Source organism: Maniola hyperantus, chromosome 7 (genome assembly GCF_902806685.2).
Source record: "Maniola hyperantus chromosome 7, iAphHyp1.2, whole genome shotgun sequence".
Taxonomy (NCBI): Eukaryota; Metazoa; Arthropoda; class Insecta; order Lepidoptera; family Nymphalidae; genus Maniola; species Maniola hyperantus.
The window spans coordinates 1,404,612-1,424,362 of NC_048542.1; the positions used below are offsets into that span (position 1 = coordinate 1,404,612).

The 19,751-nt window shown below is 35.6% G+C and overlaps 3 protein-coding genes across 3 annotated transcripts in view; 2 read left to right on the top strand and 1 right to left on the bottom strand.

Moving 5' to 3' along the window:
* The window catches only part of LOC117983829 (coactosin-like protein), a 34,656-nt gene extending 23,252 nt beyond the window's left edge, over window positions 1–11,404 (bottom strand). Inside the window, exon 1 of the mRNA XM_034970460.2 lies at window positions 11,002–11,404. Coding sequence (XP_034826351.1) covers window positions 11,002–11,058 — 57 coding nt within the window. The 5' untranslated portion in view covers window positions 11,059–11,404. The remainder of the gene's footprint in view (window positions 1–11,001) is intronic.
* A 1,496-nt stretch (window positions 11,405–12,900) lies between these two features.
* Tcs5 (TP53 regulating kinase) lies at window positions 12,901–14,063 on the top strand. The gene is made up of 2 exons (XM_034970464.2): window positions 12,901–12,997; window positions 13,078–14,063. The coding sequence occupies exon 2, from the start codon at window positions 13,176–13,178 to the stop codon at window positions 13,890–13,892; it is 717 nt and encodes a 238-aa protein (XP_034826355.1). The 5' UTR covers window positions 12,901–12,997; window positions 13,078–13,175; the 3' UTR covers window positions 13,893–14,063.
* A 374-nt stretch (window positions 14,064–14,437) lies between these two features.
* mRpL39 (mitochondrial ribosomal protein L39) lies at window positions 14,438–19,387 on the top strand. Its single transcript, XM_034970457.2, has 8 exons — window positions 14,438–14,628; window positions 14,705–14,884; window positions 14,963–15,063; window positions 15,535–15,676; window positions 16,237–16,455; window positions 17,122–17,235; window positions 18,519–18,634; window positions 19,234–19,387. Exons 1-8 carry the CDS (start codon window positions 14,556–14,558, stop codon window positions 19,306–19,308), a joined length of 1,020 nt encoding a protein of 339 aa, XP_034826348.1. The 5' UTR covers window positions 14,438–14,555; the 3' UTR covers window positions 19,309–19,387.
* The last annotated feature ends 364 nt before the right edge of the window (window positions 19,388–19,751 follow it).

The following is a 19,751-nucleotide window of genomic DNA, read 5'->3' on the forward strand; positions in this document are numbered from 1 at the left end:
TAGAATTCGAGAATCGAAACACAATACAGTCAAAGTAAAATGGACCTAAAGAGCCTTGAATTGAAGTCAAAAATTCAATGCCACTGATTTTAATTTCGCAACGTTTCCGCTTGGAGCGCTGGCTGTAGTTGTGTAGACAAAGTTGAGCTTTAAAACAAGGCAGTATCCAGTGGCCCTACCGCGGTTGTTTGACAGCTACAATGTCACGATCGCAATCATCTCTGATTGGTTAATGCTCGCTCACTATTGGCCACAATGCATTGTTGCTACAAGAATCGCACAAATTCAGCCAATCAGGACAATTGAGATTGTAATAATGATTGATGCAGGTTTTAGACAATCGCCCTACAGTTTACTATAATGCGGAAGGTTTTTGACACTCGAATACTATCAACGTTGGTGAGACATAAAATCTCGTACTAAGCGTACAAGTTGTTCTAATCGCTGGAAGATTCGAGATTTTATTACAATGCTTAGTCACAAGTTAATTATAAGTTTAGAGCGGAAAGCGCGAGAAAGTACCATATTGCCTCATTGGCTGTGAGAAATGAGCATTACTCATAATTCATTCATTCTTTATTTATTTACTAGCTAATGCCCGCGAATTCGTTCGCATTGATTTCATTTTTAGGGTTCCGTAAGTACTTCAAAAGGAAAAAGGAACCTTTATAGGATCACTTTGTTGTCTGTCCGTCTGTCGTGTCTGTCAAGAAAACCTATAGGGTACTTCACGTTGACCTAGAATCATGAAATTAGGTAGGTAGGTAGGTCTTATAATACACGTAAAATGAAAAATTTGAAAACCGTGACTTTGTGGTTACATCACAACAAAAAAAATGTGTTCATGAACAGATAATTAGTATTTTCAACTTTTAAACTAAGGTTAGGTACCCAAGTGGGGTATCATATAAAACACCATTGCACATTCTAAAACAGATTTTCAATTATTTTTATGCATAATAGTTTTTTAGCAAATTGTCTAAAAATACGACTGTAGTACGGAATCCTCGTTGCGCGAGTCTGACTCGCACTTCACAATTATTAATATCGCAATTTATAGAATTAAATTTTTCATTAAAAATGCGAGTTTCTTGGAAGAATGATTGCCTAGAACGCAACCTATGGGCTATACGACTCTTTATTTATTATATTACATATTAACACGAACTATGGCCATAATAGATTTTTAGTGAGGACATGCGATATATACAATAAGAAATATGTACAATTAGATCATTTTCAACACAAATTTGGTAAATTTTTAGCTGAAATAAAAAAGTTTAAATAATTATATGTAGGTTTAGCACGATTAGAATTATATACTTTATTTGTAACCACTTCATAACAAACTAACTTATTATAATTTAATTTAATGTAATTACTAACCTAACTAACTCCCGCACAAAAATTAAATAGATATAATGTAAATGAGTGAACACTTAATAGGCATATGTACAAACTAGAAATAAGTAGCTAAGTAAAAATGTAAAAGCTGTTTGTGTTCCATAATAATAATAAAAAAAAAAAAAAAATTACTGACGTTATAATTTATCGAAACTCACAAACCAATAAAGTTTTCGAGACTTGCAAACTTGTACTAAGGGTACACAGTTGACCTCCGCCGCTAATTCCTATTTGGGCCCGCTAAGGTCAACATGGTAGGTTGCCTTTTTGCAACGTTTCCAATAATCAAGTACTTTAACCGGTAATTGAGCAATTCGCAACCACCTGGCGTCAAGTGCACTGCAGTTGAGGGGCTTCAATGAGTTAACTTTTTATATTTATTCATTTATGTTAATTGGGCTACGCTTATATTATGTTGTCTACTAGATACCAGCAAGTAAGTATGTACATAGATATGGTCATAGCGCTAGATTAGGTGTGCCGTACAAAATAAGCTATTTTTAGGGTTCCGTACCCAAGGGGTAAAAGGGGACCATATTACTAAGACCGTCCGTCCATCTGTCACCAGGTTGTACCTATCTCAAGATTCGTGATAAGACAGTTGAAATTTTCACAGATGATGTATTTCTGTTGCTGCTATAACAACAAATACTAAAAAATAGAATAAATAAATATTAAAGGGGGCTCCATACAACAAACGTGATTTTTTTGCTTTTTATTTTTACTCGATATTGATTACGGCAACAGGTAGACGCTTGAAATATTTACAGAATATTTAGTTATAGGTACACTTTAAAAATAAATTAAAATAAAACACATATTTAAGGGGGGCTGGCTCCCAAACAACAAACTTGTTTAAAGTAAGTTTACTATATTAAGTGGGGTATCATATGAAAGGACTTTTCCTGTACATTCTAAAACAGATTTTGATTTATATTTACACACAATTATTTTTGAGTTATCGTGCAAAATGTCGAAAAAATACGACGGTGTAGTCCTGTTGTCCCCGTTATCGATATCCGGTATCTCCCCGTTAACGGGGACATCGGGATTTGAATTAAATTATTAAAAACTTATCCCGTTGTCCCCGTTGTCGTTTCTGTTTAACGGGGACAACAGTATTTCAATAAAATTATTGAAAATCTATCCCGTTGTCCCCGTTCTCTATTCCCCTTCAACGGGGACTGCGGTAAATGAATAAAATTGTTAAAAACTCTTTCCGTTGTTTCCGTACTCTGCCCCCGTTAACAGTATCCGAGAGTCAATTCCACAGTCTTATGGAATCTTGCTATGGGGTAAAGCAGCAGATATTTGAAAAAAATTCGTATTACAAAAAAGGGCAATACGTGCAATTTATAATTTAAAACCGCGCGATTCCCTAGGAGAGAAATTTAAGGAAATAGATATTCTTATAGTAGCTACTCAATATATTTACAATAATATAATTTTTGTTAGACATAACATTCTCCGTTACAAAAAAACGGTGATTTCCACGACAGACAAGCTAGGAACCGTAATAAACTTGCAACTACTACGCTTATCTAAGATTTTTTTTACGAAAACATAGAGGTTTTTTACAGAGGTAAAATTGAAGTTAAAAGGTTATATGAAAGTCCTATGTTTTTGAAGTTACAGGTATGAAAATCGCCAATAGGCTTGAGTTATTTTGGAAAATCCCCTCTTAAGGTTTGTAGAATAGGGGATGAAATTTTGTAAGCGAATATTCTTTTTAAGGGGTAAGTTTTTGTATCAAATGTAATGTAATAAGTGCTTCTATAAACAATGTAAATTGTTCATAGAAGCACTATTATTATGTATTAAGAAATAGACGGAATGACACACTTTTTAAACCTTCGTGGTTTTTTGCTGTGTCTAAATTAGATTTGTTAAACATTCTTTATGTTGGTAATTAAAAAAAAAAAGTATCTGATAAAGAAAGATTTTGTGAAAATACACTCCTAAGGGGGTGAAATGGGGGTTGAAAGGTTACATGAAAATCCTATGTTTTTGAAGTAAGAGATATGAAAATTGGCATTTAGGTATTCTGGGTTCTGTGCCTTAAGGTGAGTAGGTTAGTGACGCCTTTTGCAGCGGGAAAATTTCTGATCTCATGAGAAACCAGAAATTTTACGCGGACGAAGTCGCGGGATTATCTAACATGATTTATACAGATTTTTATTATTTAAAGCTAGTAACCTAAATGACAATTTTCACGTCTCTAACTTCAAAAACATAGGACTTTCATACAACCATTGACCCCCCTTTCATCCCCATAGGGGGGAATCTTCTTACCTGATACCTACCCCCTAGAAAGAACTTACGTTTCAAATTGCAAGTTAAAATAACAATATTTAAAACTTTTCTATAAAACTATTTTACCACCCTTACGAGGGGAATTTCCCAAATTGACTTATACAGATTTTTATTATTTAAACTTAATAACCTAAATGTCGATTTTCACTTCAGTGAGTGAGTGATATTTCTATATACACGGTGAAATTTTAGTGTTTGTCTTCCCGCAGCAGAACGATTTGCCCTCAGTAGTACTATGGAAATTTTAAGTTAAACTTAAAAAATACAAATGTTTTTGTCTTAAAATAATTTTAAAAAATCGACAACTCTGAAGTGTGAAAAACAGTAGTACCTCCCTAGATGTAACGTGAATAGTGGGTAGGTACATCCACTCGAACCACGCTGTCAATAAAGTGAAAAAGTTTAGAGCAAAATAAGCTCTCACGCGTAGTGATGTGGCATAAACTAGCCTGCACGCACGTGGTATCACTATTGGTTCGAGGTCTCTCTCGAGGTCTTTTCTCGATTGTAAATTTGTCATTTTTGACTCAAATAATTTTTTTTATTTTTAAATCGATTGTAATACCACGACACAATCATTTTGCTTTGGGGAAAACAACCATTAAAATTTCAGCGTGTATATGTCGCAGGTATATTGTCAAAGCAGTGATATTATAATTTCAGTAGTGATATTATAATTAAACGGTAGATTGTCAATCGACTTCATTTCTCAAAATTTAACGGTCTGGTTTTAGTGTCATTGTAATGTCACGGGGACACTATAGTGATATTGTAAGGCAATGATATTTTGACAATTTGCTGGTCATTATGAGGCCGTCTCTGATTGGCCGTTTCGAATGTCAATTTTGCAATCATAGAGTTATAAGTACTATTGTACTAATATCATAGAAAGTAATAAGATACTTTTCTGGAGGAGGACTTTTTTGACCAATCAGAATGCTCGACGTCTCCCACTGCCAACTTCACTCATAATAAATAAATAATGAATAAATAAATAAATATCTTTATTTGCAAAAAGATTTGGCACATACGACTTTGACCACTGGCTCCCAAAGAAGTAGAAAATGTGTCATGGGAGCCAGTAATATACCTAGATTTATTATAATGTCGCTATAATGATCCCGTGATATTACAATACCACTAAGACATAACTAAAACCAGGCTATTAAATTGTAAAAAATGAAGTCGATTGACAATCTACCGTTTAATTATAATATCACTACTTTGACAATATACCTGCGACAGATATAAGAAGAAGAAGAAGAAGATAATTTAAAGCTAAACACCTCCATGTTTATGGTTTTTACTAAACGATTTCATTACAGTGAAAAAACTGTGTATATGGTACCTAGGTACTTAGTTTAATTAAATAATAATGTCGACTCTCGGATACTGTCAAAGGGAGCAGAGTACGAAAACAACGGAAAGAGTTTTTAACAATTTTGTTCATTTACCGCAGTCCCCGTTGAAGGGGAATTGATAACGGGGACAACGGGATAAGTTTTTAATAATTTTATTCAAATCCTGATGTCCCCGTTAAACGGAAATGACAACGGGGACAACGGGATAAGTTTTTAATAATTTTATTCAAATCCCGATGTCCCCGTTAACGGGGATACGGCTAACGGGGACAACGGGACTACATGAATACGACGATGAGTCAATCTTTTAAGTCAAGCTTTTCTTTTTATAAGCATTATTCAGTTATTTTAATGTTAAATGAAACCGATTAAGCAAGCAGAGCCGCAATCAAAGACTAGTTTAATGGTTCCCAATATTTGAGAGCACATTTGCCAGTCATCTTCGTACTGGGCAGTCATGCAAGCAGTGGCGTGCACAGTGTTTGAAGCCAGGGTAAGCATTAGTTAGGTAGGAATGTGTTTACTGACAGGTCATAATGAAAAATATGCATTGATCTATTACAACTAGGGTAAGCAGTGCATTTATGCCTCTATGACCTGCACGCCACTGCATGCAAGGCCCGTTACTCGAAACTTAATCCTAATTAGATTTGAAGCATTGCGAGAATCATTCACTAATCTTCTGTTATATGCATCGATATAAATGACAAGATATGGTCAAGCGAACAAAAAATTTCACGGTTTTGGAACCAAAAAATCAGCGCCACCGCCCACCTCTTAGATACTAATGACCCGTTTGAAATCCAGACGTCACTGAGGTTGCATTGGTGCTAAAGCAACACTGAGCCGGTGCCATTTTGTTTGTTGAATAGCCCTGTCCATACGAACTAATATATAAGTCAATGGTTATAGGCACCAAATAACTGGTTTACTGTTTATTTATAAACGGATCTCTATATTTATGCATATAATGATAGTTAAGCTTAGTTTACACAATGGTAGTGATTCTGTTATAGGTACCAAATAACTGGTTTAGGTACTGTTTATTTTATGTCTTTTTTCTTGTACCTTTATTTGTATTTAAATTTATTATTAATTATCTAGTTAGTGTAAGTGGCACTGCCGTTCTAATAAGATATAAAAAATAAAATAAATAAATAAATAAACGGATCTCTATATTTATGCATGTGATAGTTAAGCTTGGTTCACGAAATGATAGTGATTCTGATGGCAATTGGCAACTATAGTAGATCCAACGACTAGAGAGATTGCGTTTTTGTTTCGTTAGTAGTGAGCCTATTTCGTAAAACCTGCATCAATCATTATTACAATCTCAATTGTTCTGATTGGCTGAATTTGTGCGATTCTTGTTGCAACAATGCATTGTAGCCAATAGTGAGTGAGCGTCAACCAATCAGAGGTGATTGCGATCGTGACATTATAGCTGTCATTCTCCCGCAATCGCGCAGCAGATATCAAATTAATGTGTGCGAGAGGGCACACAATATTATTTTGTACTAACTGATACCTGTGACTCCGTCCGCGTGGATTTAGGTTGTTAAAAATCCCATGGAAACTCTTTGATTTAATCACGGGATAAAAACTGGTTCGTCCTTCAATCACGTCGCAACGGAGCAACGGATCGACGTGATTTTATGCATGAGTATGAGAGTAGGAGTTTAAGACCTGGAGAGTGATATAGGCTACTTTGTATCTCGGAAAATCAAAGAGTTCCCACGGGATTTTTATAACCTAAGTCCACGCGTACGAAGTCGCAGGCATCAGCTACATTTTAATAAGTGACAAAATTAATTTAGAATTAGCAGTGTGAACCAAGCTTAACTTTTAATAAGTGGAAATCAGAAATGTGGCATCGCCGCCGATCGCGACGATCATTACAATTTCTGAACGCTAACTCAAATGGCGGTTTTTTATTCGAACAATAATTATTATGAGCACGTGCTCCTATTACCTACATTCTAAGAAATATTATTCATTGTTAAATGATGGATAGCGAATTTATTATACTTAGGTATTGATTTATTGATGACATTTTATTGGTTGGAAACTAAAAAGAACCACAATTTAGAGAGGAATGGAATAAAATGACTTCTAGAAATAAGAAATTAATAACATAATTAGAAATTCTAAACATTTTTAAATTAAACGTTCTACGTTGAATGGAAATGGAACGCAATTTTAGACAGAGGTTGTTTCCTTGTTGGTGTGATCTTAAGTAAACGTACAGAGCGACAAGGCTATCTTGGCGCGTGGTGAAAATCGGAACTAACGTTGCCGTTGAGTGTCCCCTTTGTTCTTGTTTGAATATTCTAAGCCTTTATTGTTCTCCAATAGCGCCCCCCTGTCAATGTCATTAAAGTGCCAAGAGAACCTTGTCGCATTGTACTGTACCTACCTACCTTATATAGTACGCGACAGAAAGACGACCTTGGAAGGAGATAGCGGATTTGTAGTGCACTGTCTCTGTCGTTGAGACCGATAAAACGTCATATAGGTATAAGTGACAGAGACAACGCTCTACGAAGCCGAAACCTCTTTCTAATAGGCGATGTAAATTACTGTAGTTACTTAATAATAATTGATGTCTTTGAAGAAAGCGCATCTTACACGTCATCATCACTTACCATCAGGTGATATTGGAGTCGAGCGTCTATTAGAAGCTAATAATGTTATTATCTTGGCTCGTACTTAGCTCGTATCATAGTGATTAAAGATAAACCGATAATCATTAAATGCAATAAATACTTACCTACTTATCAGCTTTTCAAATAAATGGCGTCTAATTATTATTATCAAAAAATCTACTTTCTAGTAGGTACCTACCTATATACTATTGGTAAATGGTAACCATTATTTATTTACTAGATGATGCCCGCGACTTCGTTTTTTAAAAATCCCACGGGAACTCTTTGATTTTCCGGAATAAAAAGTCTTTCTCCGGAATGTAAGATAACCAAACGTCATAATATTATAGGTATCTTTGGCAGGGTGTTCACCCTTTAAATACCTAATAAATATTAGACCGTTAAAAACAAATTACTTTATCAAAAACGTCCGAGCAATGCGAACCGGAAGTCTTCGGCTTAACTGTAATGGCAGTACATCCTGTCTACAATGGGATTTATTTAAGAAAAAAAGTCATACAAATTTAAGTTATATTATCGTATGTATTAACTGGGTATTAAGTATTAACATACGTGTACCTTACCATGTATAAACATTGAAGATCAATCAACTATGTTTCACGTAGGTGCGGTCATTGCCCTGCCCTGAGTTCGGCATGAACTTGAATCTACAAAAGCGCTGTTCGAGTTTCAAATGTTTGTCACAGAAAACCTAATTCTCGCACAAAACAAATAAGAGTTAATAAAATAAAAAAATTCTACTGAGAATAAAAAGTAAATAACTGACATTCTATTTTCTTACATTAATTTTCCGGTTTTAAAATAAACATTTTGTAAAATAAAGTGACTGTCTTCAATTAAAAGTAAAACACAAAAGTATTTATACATGGAAAGTAAAAAATCTCAATTCTCAAGGTACCTAACTACTAAGTAACGATCCAACTTTTTTGATGGAAAAAAAGTAGAGCACTAATTGGCTCAACATTTCTTGTAAACATCATGTGTATTGTTTAGAACGAGAAATGTAATTGCTTTATTTCATGTAAGGCAGTATTCTAGATAGTAAAAAATGTAGTGAGTTTTTAAAAATATTTTTTGTCTTTTATATTATTATTTTTTTCGACTGGTTCCTCCTTCACCTTTCTACTATCGTACCGCAAGGCATCGCCAAGGTCTGCCCCCCTACGTAGTCAAAATTCCACGGATACATACGAAGCGATTTGCCTCCTCATTTTTAGACCCCAAAATACTAAATTTTCAGAAAGGGTTTCTAATAGCACATAATGAAATTCCTTTTTTTGCATTTTTTCTAATTTCAAGAGCAAAAAATCAAAGACCACAAACAAAAAATAACGATCAAACGTCTATAGATACTTACTTGAAATACACACTTAGGTATATTTATTTTAAATTGAGAATAGATCCATTATGTTAATTCAAATGGTTGTTCATCGACCCATGACCGTCGTGGGTGTGTTTACAGTCATGCTTTTTTGTAATAACAGTAAAAAAAGTTGGTGCGTTTTTGTTATACATATATTGATATTGTTTTTAACACATTTTTGTTCTTAAATTATTTTGTAATACTCTAGGGGGTTACTTTTATTTCGGTGTGTATATTGATAAAAGTATTTTGAGATATTTGGAAATGGAATAAATAAATAAATTAAAACACAAAACAAATGGAGTGGAAATACGCACAGACGGGAAAAACAATCTAAATATATGAAAGGAAAAGCTGAGTGACTGACTGACTCATTGATTTATCAACGCACGGCCCAAACCACTGGACGGATCGGGCTGAAATTTGGCATGCAGCTATTATGCCGTTAAAAAAAGATTTCTGAAAATTCGACTCCTAAGGGGGTAAAATAAGGGATTAAAGTGTAGTCCATGCGGACGAAGTACAGCATATAAGCCTAAGCTAGTTAGATAACATATGTATTACTTAAGTTACTTTATGATGGATTGTTATCTATTGGTCAATTATTAATAAATAAGTAAATATTTTTTGTCTGAGTATGTTTATTTGTCTTTCGCATTTGCATTTTGCTAAAATATAATATTGTAACGGCCATATTTGTTCAGATCTCGGCCATCCATTGTTCATAGCTGTACCGTTTCACTAATAAAATCTCTTGGAACTAACTGTTTAATTTCACCGCTCCCATGCTTTTGGTGGGAAAATGGTGATTTTGAATCGCTTTTAAATCGCTTTACATATTTTTATTAAGTTCAAAAAATTAGGTTTTCAATTAAATGCATTCACCAGTTTCAACCTGCTATAAAAAAAATTGAATTTGTTTTGAGCTAGGTACTCCGCGTTTAGCAATAACTATTTGCCAACAGATTACAGATAGAATAATTATTATTTAGTAGAATAAATGCGTCTCCGCATTGATGTGTTATTCTACATATTTCGAATCGTAACGATATCATAATCTCAAATGAGTTCCGTTTGAGTAAATCTTGTTAAAATTGATAAAGCAAGTGTCTAAAATATATTGCAATAAATATTGCAAATCCATACTAATATTATAAATGCGAAAGTGTGTCTGTCTGTCTGTCTGCTAGCTTTTCACGGCCCAACGGTTTAACCGATTTTGATGAAATTTGGTGCAGAGGTAGCTTACATCCCGAGGAAGGACATAGGCTGTGTTTTAACTCGGAAAATAAAAGAGTTCCCACGGGATTATAAAAAATATCTTAATCCACGCAGACGAAGTCGCGGGCATCATCTAGTAAATTATAAATATTTGCAAATTGCAAAATAATAGTCACATTTAAATGAATTTATTTAATTTTTAGGACGTTCATTTAAAATTATCCAAAATTATCAACAAATTTACATCATATATCTATGTATTTTACGGGTTTTAATGATACCTTAATAGCTGTGACGACCTACCGAGTACCGACATAAAATGAAAAATCTAACAAGATCCCAATTGGAATTTAAAAATAATTTTATGGAATTCCGTTAAAAAAGTTATAACAAATCAAAAGAATAGGTAATCTTAGTTTAGATAGGTGTTCATCTTCCAGAGTCCAGACACAAATTCAAAGATTTCCATCAAACGAAAATAACATTAGCTGGATACAGGCACGCCTGCATTGCTATATCTACGAAAATGCACCCAGACATTTCTATAGCACGCCACTTCACCCCCCCTCGCATATCAATACGGTGCGCCATGGTTAAGCCATGACTAACAGAACATACGGCTCTCTCATGGCTATTTCACACAACAATCAACATAAAATAATATTTAACTTACTTTCTTAGGCCCATTCTGTACGATGTTGTCGTATTCCATACCTTCCACAGCAGACATTTTCACTTTTAAAAAATATTATCACTAAAAGTAAAAATTTGTATACACTCAAAAGAGTTTTTATTTTTATCGCTTCTATTTTTTAATTAAATGCACTTTATCAGTTCTTGGACTTAACCCAGTCGATTAGGGATGGCACTCGATTGTAAATAGTCTCGTTAAATCACTGTGTCCATTAAAGAATTTGGGGGAATTAGGCGGTCACCGGATCGTACGTCGTGCGGACTGCCGGCACGGGTGCAGCCAATATCAAACGCCCACACAGCCTCCCTTGCTCTCTAGCGAGTGAAACAGTGCTATCATACCTACCTACTATGTATAGAAAGTTGATATGGCAACAACGAGTGTTGAATGTTAAAGTGCGGCCTATCTACGACGATTTTGAATATCTTTGCTGCAACGTTTCTGTTCACAGTTTTAATCATTATTATATTTCTATATTAATTACAAGAAAATAGGTAATAAGAGTTCATAATTTGCAAAAATATATATGCCCTAGAAGTCGGAAGTACTTGCATAATATATCATTATTACTTTCCTTTCTTATTTTTAAGTTTTTAATGAACTAAAATAAATAAACTTCTACTTTTTGAACTATATTTTCTAAACGAAAGATAAATGTCAAATATGACATTATGTCTAGTGTCACTGTCAAGTCAGTGTTTCCACTTTTAGGAATTTCCTAGGACCCTATTATAGGGCGAAATGACTCATATTAGGTAGTGCTTTTCATATTATACCAAACGTGACACTGGCGAAACACTCTGTGCCCAGCTGGCACACCTAAAAGCTAATAATTGGGAATTGAATTCAATTCATATTATACCGAGGATTACGGTAAGTTGGAGTAAAACCGAACTTCAGGTGGTAGGTAGCCCTATTTTTCACATCCACTTAGTGTTTACGCCATTTTTACTGTACAAATCTTATGCCTACACACTCGAAACTATATAAAATATTTATTTTTTCCAACCTACTCCTATCCATATACATTGGCCCGGGACCGAAAGAGACAAAACTGCAATCATAGAAAAACTCATTAGGAAGAAGTTTAGTCGCACCTTGACCACGCCGCCGCTAATCGCTCGCATTGCATAATTGCAATATTAAAATAACAGATCGATCTGACGTGTTAACAAAAATAAATTAATTACTTATGGTGGAACGAGTGTTAAAATCAGCGACCAGTGAAGTGTACCTATCGAAGGAATAATTGATATAACACCCAGGTGAGTCCCACAGGGCCCTCCTTTTCACTTAAAGATTTCCACCACTTAGTGTAAAAAGGTGTATTGTAGGAGATAGGCTCATAATATGTGCCTCTTTCAAGCTACTTGACACTGGCAAAGTGGTCTGGCAGTGGCACTACAAAAGAAGAAGAAGGGCTAGAAAAGGAGCAAGATGTCAATTTATCTGGGAATTCATAATTATTCGTATGAGACTATTTAAGAGGTAGGTATTATAATTTAAAATGAAAGAAAATGATACGCATAAAGGTGTTTGGATCCTAAATCCCAAATCTAACTCCTAGGATCCTAAATTGTAAGACAAAGGTTCGTCACAAGTATTACGATTAAGGATCATGAAATGATATTAAAAAAGTGAAATGATGTTGTTAAATAATAATTAACGTGAAATAATTGTTATGCGCTCTAAATCAAGATTTTTTTTTAGGTCAGTTTAGGCACTAGTATAGATACATAGGTTTTAGTATGTACATAATAGTACAGTAATTTAGAGTGAATTCTTACAGAAATTAGGGTAAAACCAAAATCACGCGTGGAAACACTGTATCAAGTATCAGTCATCAACTGTCAAAGTCCTGTCAAAATCAAATTACCAGCCCAAGACCCCGCACTGCCCGCTAACCTTTTATTTCTGGTCGGTGCCGCTATAATGTACCTACTCTGTGGGTGCCGCTATGGCTATTGGCGAAAAAGTTAATAATATTTTATTTGTGTTGACTAAAATAATTTAAGAGTTTTAAAGATACATAATTATTATACTTACTTCTTACAGTTTTCTAAATCCACATCCAGCCAGGTGGGTATCAGAAGGCAATAATAATAACATTTTTTAGGTTATAAACTTATTCTACAAAATTAAAATACCACAAAATGGGGGAAGAATTAAAGATATTAAAACAAGGTGCCGAGGCTAAACTTTACATCTGCAATTACCTTGGAAAACCTACTCTAATCAAGGAGAGATTCAAGAAGAACTATCGGCATCCTGACTTGGATACTTCAATAACCAAAGAAAGAATGAAAAACGAAGCCAGATCTATTGTAAGGTGTAAAACAGCGGGAGTCAAAACTCCAGCTTTATATTTGGTAGATTTTGAACGCAGACGTATCTATATGCAACATTTTGAAAACAGTATTACAGTTAAGGATTTTATTATAAACTTAAAAAGTAGTAACAACCAGGGCGATATGAATACATTAGATGTGTATGCTGATAAAATTGGTGAGGTGATACGTAAAATGCACGAAAATAATATAATACATGGAGATTTAACTACATCTAACATGTTACTGGTTGAAAGAAATCCAAGTAATGTAGAAGAAAATCCTAAATGGTTAAACCATACTAATATAGATTTAGTACTAATAGATTTTGGCCTATCTTTCATAGATTCAAGCACAGAAGACAAAGGTGTTGATTTGTATGTGCTTGAGCGAGCTTTAATTAGTACACACAATGAATATCCAGATTTGTTCAGTAGAATATTTGAAGCATATAAAAATTATAGTAAGAATAATATAAAGGAAATAATTAGCAAGTATGAAGATGTTCGAGCAAGGGGAAGAAAGAGAACTATGGTAGGTTAAGTAAAAACTTAAGTATTAAGTAACTAGATAATTAGTGTCTTATATTAAGCAACCTTTAATTGGGAAATCATTTCCAAATATTGTAAAGTTGTTTCTAATTTTCTATCATTGCATAAAATGGTAGAATTTCGTATTCTTATTAGAAGAAAGAAATAAATGAATCATTTCATTTTCAATTGTTTTATTTCTAAAGGTAGTTAAAATTTCTTTAAAGAAAAATTATTCACAACAAATAAAAATATTGAATTCTATATCCTATGTATATTTTATTGTTATTACTTAGTTACCTTTAAAGAGATCAAACAGGGATTGCACAAAACTGATAGTTTTTTTTATTTTATAAAAATGAACGTGCAATCGGGTCCTAACTCCTAAAGGGCTAGGCTAGAAAGTACAATCTAAAAAATTAAAAAATCTGCTCTTTACTTAAGGTTGACACACATTTTGTTTTTTCAATGGAAGCTGAAGGAGGCAAAATGGTGTCAGACCGGTCTTAAAAATAATAATAATGAGTATGGCAACATTTCTCTCTCAAATGTCAATGTCAAACTCATGTTTTGATTTTAGAAAATAACCTCAAAAGTCAAAATTTTTATTTGTTTGTGTAAATTATTTGCAATTTTTAACAATTATTATTACAATACATTATTATAGACATTCACAATGAAGCAACATGCGTTATCCTTTTCGAAAAGTCTGCTTTTAAATAACAGTGCAAAAAATCTTGCTGCAATAAGTAATAATTCTGATACCTACAAAATTAAATTTACTTTGATTTTAAAATTATATTAACAGTTTATTGTGATTTTAAGGATGTCTAAGCACCGAGGAAGCTGTTGAGCGCCGCAATCACCTTTTTTTGTTAGAAAAGAAACGGCAACTTGAAAAAGTAGGAAGAATTGAGAAAATTGAAGTGAACTACAAAGGTGTACCTAAAGACTGTACTTTGGTTATGAACAAGGATATTTCTACACCTTACGATTGTGCGAGACGTAAGTAGACATTACTCCATTACTTTTACTGCGCTTAAGTACCAAATATAATATTAATTTTTTTAATTTTCTTTGTAGATTTCAGTGAATGGCACACGGACAATAGTGCACTGGCACTGTTAGACGGTACAGTACATTGGGACATGCATAGACCACTCACTGAAAGCTGTACATTACAAGTAAGTAGTTGCGCTTAGTTAGGCAAAAGGGTTAGAACCCAGAGTTGTAAAATCAGTAAAAAAAATTGTTGATAGTTGGGTCTGATTCAGTCTAAATAAAAATAAATCCATACTTAATATTAAAGATGCAAAAGTGTGTCTGTCTGTCTGCTAGCCTTTCACAGCCCATCCGTTCAACCGATTTTGACGAAATTTGGTACAGCGAGAGCTTGCATCCCGGGAAAGGACATAGGCTACTTTTTATCTCGGAAAATCAAAGAGTTCCCACGGGACTTTTAAAAACCTAATTCCACGCGGACGAAGTTGCTGTTAGTTTCCTGAACTGATCTGTGACCTGTCTTTTGACTTAATTACTGCAACTGCATAAAAGCCAAGTAATAATTTACCTCATTCTTACCTGTTTAATTTGAAAAATGATTTTCAATATGAATCTGTAGTTGGTAAATAAACATCTTTTCTTTCTTCTTCTAGTTCCAACAGTTCAACATAGCAGAGCCACAGCAGGTCAACAAAGCCTTCTGGCGCACGTGTTCCCTGGTGCTGGGCGCATGTGCCACTGTGGCCTTCAAGAGTGCCGTGCCTGCGGTGCTGCACAGCTTCCCCGGACCTGACAGTAAGGATCTTTTGATAATATGGAATAAATTAGCATTTAAACTATTGTGAGTGATGGGATACAAGCTAGCATATATGCATGGATAAACATAGGATTACTTTTATAGTAGTAGTAGAGTGCTCTGAACAGCTTTTTGAACTCATTCCACCCTCCTTTTTCTACAACCGCACCGCGCGCCACCGTAAGCAATTTCACCCTCAACCACCTGAGTGTCTGGTGCACTTCGACCGTCCGCTGTGCGATATCCTTCTTTCCACGCACATGCTAACTGTGGAACAAACTCTCATCAGCGGAGTTCCCACTAGATTACAACATGGGGTTATTCAAGGGGCGGACCAACAAATTCCTAAAAGGCCGGCAACGCATCGGCGGTTCCTCTGGTGCTGCAAATGTTCATGGTCGGCGGTAATCACTTAACATCAGGTGACCCGCCTGCACGTTTGCTCACTATCTGTATTAAAAAAATATCGACTATTATTTCATTCACAATTTCAAATCATTCTTGACAAAAATTATTACCATTTAATGTTTTTGCATTTTGTCTCTTTTCTTCATTACAGTCCGAAGTGGTTCATTCATATACGACATAGATCTGCCAAGCCTATCAGATTGGCGGCCTAGTCCACAGGAACTACACACTCTCACGGCGGAGTACATAAGTCTGTGCAGGAAAAAGCTGCCCGTGGACAGACTCGACGTTAGTGAAGAGTTGGCGTTGGAGATGTTTGTGGATAACCCGCACAAGACCAAGCAGATACCTAGCATTGCCAGGACCAATGGTAAGAGATAATGACAGACACATATAAGTCCCGCAAATCGCTAATGCGCCTGGCCGCCATTTTAGTGACGTCAGCACTAGACTGAAGTTTCGAGCTGATGGTATATTTTTACTTAAATATGCGTCAAATAGCCATTTACGGGGCTTATAACATAAAAACCGGTCAGGCGCGAGTCAGACTCGCGACCGAGGGTTCCAGACTGCAGTAGTATTTTTCGACATTTTCGACATTATAATGCATAAAAATGTATAAAAATCTGTTTTAGAATGTACAGGTTAAGCCCTTTCGTATAATGCTTCACTTGGTATACTTATCTTACTTTAAAAGTCAAAAATACTAATTATTTGTTTATGAACACATTTAGATTTTTTTGTGAGGTAACCACAAATTCACGGTTTTCGGATTTTTCCCCTTGCATGTGTTATAAGACCTACCTAGTACCTACCTACCAGTACCCTATAGGTTCCTTGACTGACAGACAGACAGACAGACAACAAAGTGATCCGCAGGGGTAATTGTCTTCGTCTTGGGAATTCTAGATGCAACACCCTCGCTGCGCTCGGGAGTTACTCTGATATCCCTTGTTACACTTGGGATTTATCCCAGGGCCAGTAACGTAAGACATTGTATTACACCCATGTTGAATAATCTATTATTTTATTGCAGGTAAAGTGACGCTGTACAAAATAGACAAACACGTGGACATATCCAAGGGGCCCATGATCAGCAACACGGGGCAGATCGGCAAAGTGGCTGTCACAGCTGTCCACAAACTCACTGGTGAGTTCTATTTTATTGCAGGTAAAGTGACGCTGTACAAAATAGACAAACACGTGAACATATCCAAGGGGCCCATGATCAGCAACACGGGGCAGATCGGCAAAGTGGCTGTCACAGCTGTCCACAAACTCACTGGTGAGTTCTATTTTATTGCAGGTAAAGTGACGCTGTACAAAATAGACAAACACGTGAACATATCCAAGGGGCCCATGATCAGCAACACGGGGCAGATCGGCAAAGTGGCTGTCACAGCTGTCCACAAACTCACTGGTGAGTTCTATTTTATTGCAGGTAAAGTGACGCTGTACAAAATAGACAAACACGTGGACATATCCAAGGGGCCCATGATCAGCAACACGGGGCAACTCGGCAAAGTGGCTGTCACAACTGTCCACAAACTCGCTGGTGAGTTCTATTTTATTGCAGGTAAAGTGACGCTGTACAAAATAGAGAAACACGTGGACATATCCAAGGGGCCCATGATCAGCAACACGGGGCAGATTGGCAAAGTGGCTGTCACAGCTGTCCACAAACTCGCTGGTGACTAGTATTTTAAGGGGATAAATTAGGGGTTTGAAATTGGTGTAGTCCACGCGGATGAAGTCGCAGGCATAAGCTAGTACGGCTAAAGTATTTTAAGGATTATAAGTCCCACAAATTGCTATTGCGCTGGAACCATGTCTCATGAACATCGAAATGACATCATTTTGACGTCAGCCGACATAAAAATATACCTACCATCAGCTCGAAACTTCAGTCTAGTGCTGACGTCACTAAAATGGCGAACACGCGAATTAGCAATTTGCGAGACTTATAAGTACCGTGAATGTGGAGCAAATGCGCGTAGTCGATTTTCTTTGGCGGACCAATCTGGCGCGAGCTTTATACCGCACGGGAAGACGCGATTGGTTGATCAGTCGCCCCTAGGCATAGCGCCCACTTGTTTATTTTTATTTTATTTGTTTTTTGCAATCAACAGCGATATATACAATATAATTTTACATAATAACAGACTGAAAATAAGGCCAAATAGGATTACAATTTTTTACAGATTACTTAAATAGATATTAAATATAAATTTATAACAGTACGTTTGATAATTTAAACAAGCTTTACAATAATATAATAATATGAAAATATAAAAGTCAATTAACTAGTAAAAATACCACACTACGCTGCTTTTTACTCAAGTTGTTTGCTGGTCACTGACCACTGTAGTATTCTGTGCTTTTGTTAACCAAAAACCGGCCAAGTGCAGACTTATAAAAAAATATTTTTTGCAGGTTCAAGTGAGAGTGAAGTGAAGCAGCTGTACAGGTTTCAAGGCGTGGCGCTACCCATCGGAGTGATACTGAACCATTTCGCCTTCTCCATACTCATCGAGAGAGCTAAGAAATTGGTAAATATGTTTATCTTACTGATAACTACTGGCGAAACCTCTCCGTTACTGGCGAAACTTCAAAGTCTTGTTCACCGCCGCAAGGTTGCCGGCTTATTGGTGTTTTATATATACTAATAAAAAAAACCGGCCAAGTGTCAGGCTCGCCCAACGAGAGTTCCGTACTACAGGCGTATTTTTTCGACATTTTGCGACGATAATTCAAAAACTATGATGCATAAAAATAAATAAAAATCTGTTTTAGAATGCACAGGTGAAGACCTTTCATATGATACCCCACTTGATGTAGTTATCTTACTTCGAAAATTGAAAATACGAATTATTAGTTCTTGACCACATTTTTTTTTTTTTGTGTGATATAACCACAAATTCACGGTTTTCAAATTTTTCACCTTATGTCTGCTACCTACCTGCCAAATTTCATGATCCTAGGTCAACGGGAAGTACCCCGTAGGTTTCTTGACAGACAGACAGACTCTACAAGTGAGTACAACTAAAATGTCCCATTGGCACCCTAGGTACGGAACCCTGAAAAGAAAAGAAACCCGATTTTTGGAATAATTTGTTTAAATAATTGTTTTTTCTTAATTTTATTGCAGAACTCAGCGCGATCGCCAATTCATCCGATCGTCGATACGAGGGAACCTCAAGAAAGCGTCGCTGCTAGAGCATAACAGATAACTTTATGTATAAGTAGTATTTTTATTTAGGTACTGTATTATGATAAGAATTTAATTTAGAAATAAAACAATTTCAATATTAACGTCTCGTTTTTCTTCAACACCTTTTTTGGGTTCCGTACCTCAAAAGGATAAAAGGAACCCTTATAGATTCACTTTGATTTTTTTAATTTATAGACAAGACCTTGGCTGCAATCAGACCTGGTGGCAAGTGATGATGCAGCCTAAGATGGAACGCGTTTGACTAGAAGATGCCTATTCACTCTTGACTTCAAGGTACCCATATTATAATTGGAGGGGAAAACTGATGCTGGAAGGGTGTTCCAAATCTTAGCGGTTCGGATCAGAAATGAGGAGGCAAATCGCTTCGTACGTATCCGTGGAATTTCGACTACGTACGGGTGCAGACCTTGGCGATGCCTTGCGGTACGATAGTA